This window comes from Etheostoma spectabile, chromosome 16 (genome assembly GCF_008692095.1).
Source record: "Etheostoma spectabile isolate EspeVRDwgs_2016 chromosome 16, UIUC_Espe_1.0, whole genome shotgun sequence".
In the NCBI taxonomy this organism is placed as follows: domain Eukaryota; kingdom Metazoa; phylum Chordata; class Actinopteri; order Perciformes; family Percidae; genus Etheostoma; species Etheostoma spectabile.
The window spans coordinates 5037020-5039277 of NC_045748.1; the positions used below are offsets into that span (position 1 = coordinate 5037020).

General features: G+C 38.8%; 1 protein-coding gene across 1 annotated transcript in view; it reads right to left on the reverse strand.

Annotated features, from left to right (window-relative positions):
* The window catches only part of galt (galactose-1-phosphate uridylyltransferase), a 30678-nt gene that overhangs the window by 403 nt on the left and 28017 nt on the right, over window positions 1-2258 (reverse strand). The window contains exon 10 of the mRNA XM_032539835.1: window positions 116-270. Within this exon, the coding sequence (XP_032395726.1) occupies window positions 116-270 (155 nt within the window). The remainder of the gene's footprint in view (window positions 1-115; window positions 271-2258) is intronic.

The following is a 2258-nucleotide window of genomic DNA, read 5'->3' on the forward strand; positions in this document are numbered from 1 at the left end:
AAAAGCCCCTGACATCACATCTCAAAAAGAAATACTGTAAATAGGTGGAATTAACAAATGAGAAACTTTGTATGAAGCTGGGTTTGCACATGTGTACATATGTTCCATTATTCACCTGTTCAGGGGTGAGGTCCCTTTGCTCCTGGGCAAGCATCTCATACCCCACCATAAACTTCTTAACTGTAGCTGAACGCAGCAGAGGAGGGTAGTAGTGGGCATGCAGCTGCCAATGAGAGTTGTCTTTTTTCAATTGGGGGCCAGTCGGGGCTCCTGAATAAAGAGACAGAGAAGTTAGACTGGAGATGCAGAGCCAGCTTTACTCAGTCAATCAGAGGCTGTGTTCACACTGATGTCAGGTCGGCAAAGATGATCCAGATAGGTTAAGGGTTTTACAGTCTTAAAGATTAAACCATATTTGTGACTGTGGTAAAATTGCACAACAAGACAACAGGCATATTTCCAGTGAACAGTTTAAACACTGTTTTTTTAATATCAGTGTGCAAGGTATATAAGTGTGGGTGATCAAATTAGCAATGTTTCTTCTTAATGCAATGGTAAAAGATAAGTCTCACTGGTGAAATGGACCAAACCACAAGTTAAACAAACTGAGAAACAAATTGAGAAAAAGAAGATGATTGTGGTAAATGGTAATGGTATAATCTAATGGTATAAGCTCGGTAAAACACACTGTGGAGTGCGGGTATTGAAAATAAAGGACTTGGTAGAGAACTCGCTAATGCCTGGTTCAGGACATCTTGTTGTGTATTATCTGCTACTTTACATAGGGTTCAACACTAAGACTTGCCAAATGGCAGTAAAATTTGCAAAAATGAGCACAATGTACTGTACACATTTACTCAATGTTTCTGCAAAAGTGGAGGACATGTAAACAAACACACACACACACACACACACACACACACACACACACACACAAACACACACACACACACACCCAACACCCAACACACACACACACACACACACACACACACACACACACACACACACACAAATAGGGGCACACAAGGTTTACCAATTACGATTGAGACTTGGATATAGTGTTAGTGTAGTTTAGGGTTGAGATTGGGGTAAAGGTGGTATTAGGCACCAAGTCATGATTGTTGCGGGTAGGTTTGGGGGATAGAAAACTATCAACGAGGGTCTTCACAAGCATAGGAGCAAGCAAGGCAAATCCTGTGTGTGTGTGTTCATAATTAAATTATACTAATCTGAGCCCAATTGCCATATGAGTCAGATGGTAAGGATTGCTAAGCACACAGTAGGCTACTTTACGTTTTATTTCCTTCCAGTAAGCCACGGTTTAGTTTATTTCAGCAGGATATGAAAATAATTTGCAGAGGCTCTGGTGTCAAGAAGAGTCTTGCGTGGTCCACTGCCCGCATACTCAGAACAAATATACAGCTAAGCATACAGTTTAAAAAATATGCTAGGTCACTTTATTTATAAGTCACAGCCCATTAACCTTTCTGAAATCACACAAACACTTTTTACATTTTGTAAATAAAGAGTCTTACAGCTCTTCAAAGATGGAAAAGTACTCACTTCCTGTACCAAGTAGAAGTACAGATAATTGTGTTAAAAAATACTCTTATAAAAGTAAAGATACTGATTTAAGTTTTTACTCAAGGTGTGCTAAATATGGCTTCCTGAAGAAAATAAAGGATAAATATGAATTCCTGAACAGAAGTTAATTAAGCAGTTCCCCATACTTTAGAGTTACATCCAACAACCACTATGTGGCAAATTGTAGCGGTGCGTCAGTGCAACGTACATAATTCCCATCCAATTAGATTAAATTTGGTATGACGACACGAAAATAATAGCGGTAACTAAAAGCAGCAGAGTTGAATATGTGGGCAATAGAGCAATAATCTTACAAGTGTAATAAAAAAAGGATCTATTCTTTTAGAGATTGTTTGTTTTGTATCCCGGCCTCTGAAACATTTCCACTCTGATTAGCTGGCACGGGTCTACTAAATGTGTATAACTAGACAGAATAACCAGACACACTCATTCTAAAAAAACACAGTGTTAAACTGTAGGTAATCAGCCAATAATGTAGGCTTCAGTGGTTTGGCTAGCTTTCAGTTTGTGTTGTGTAGGTTGTGCAACCAATACAAAAGTAGATAAACCGCCGTATGAGAAATGTACAAATTCAATTTTAAACCTATTTGATATGTTGTAGAGAGAGAGAGAGAGAGAGAGAGAGAGAGAGAGAGAGAGAGAGAGAGAGA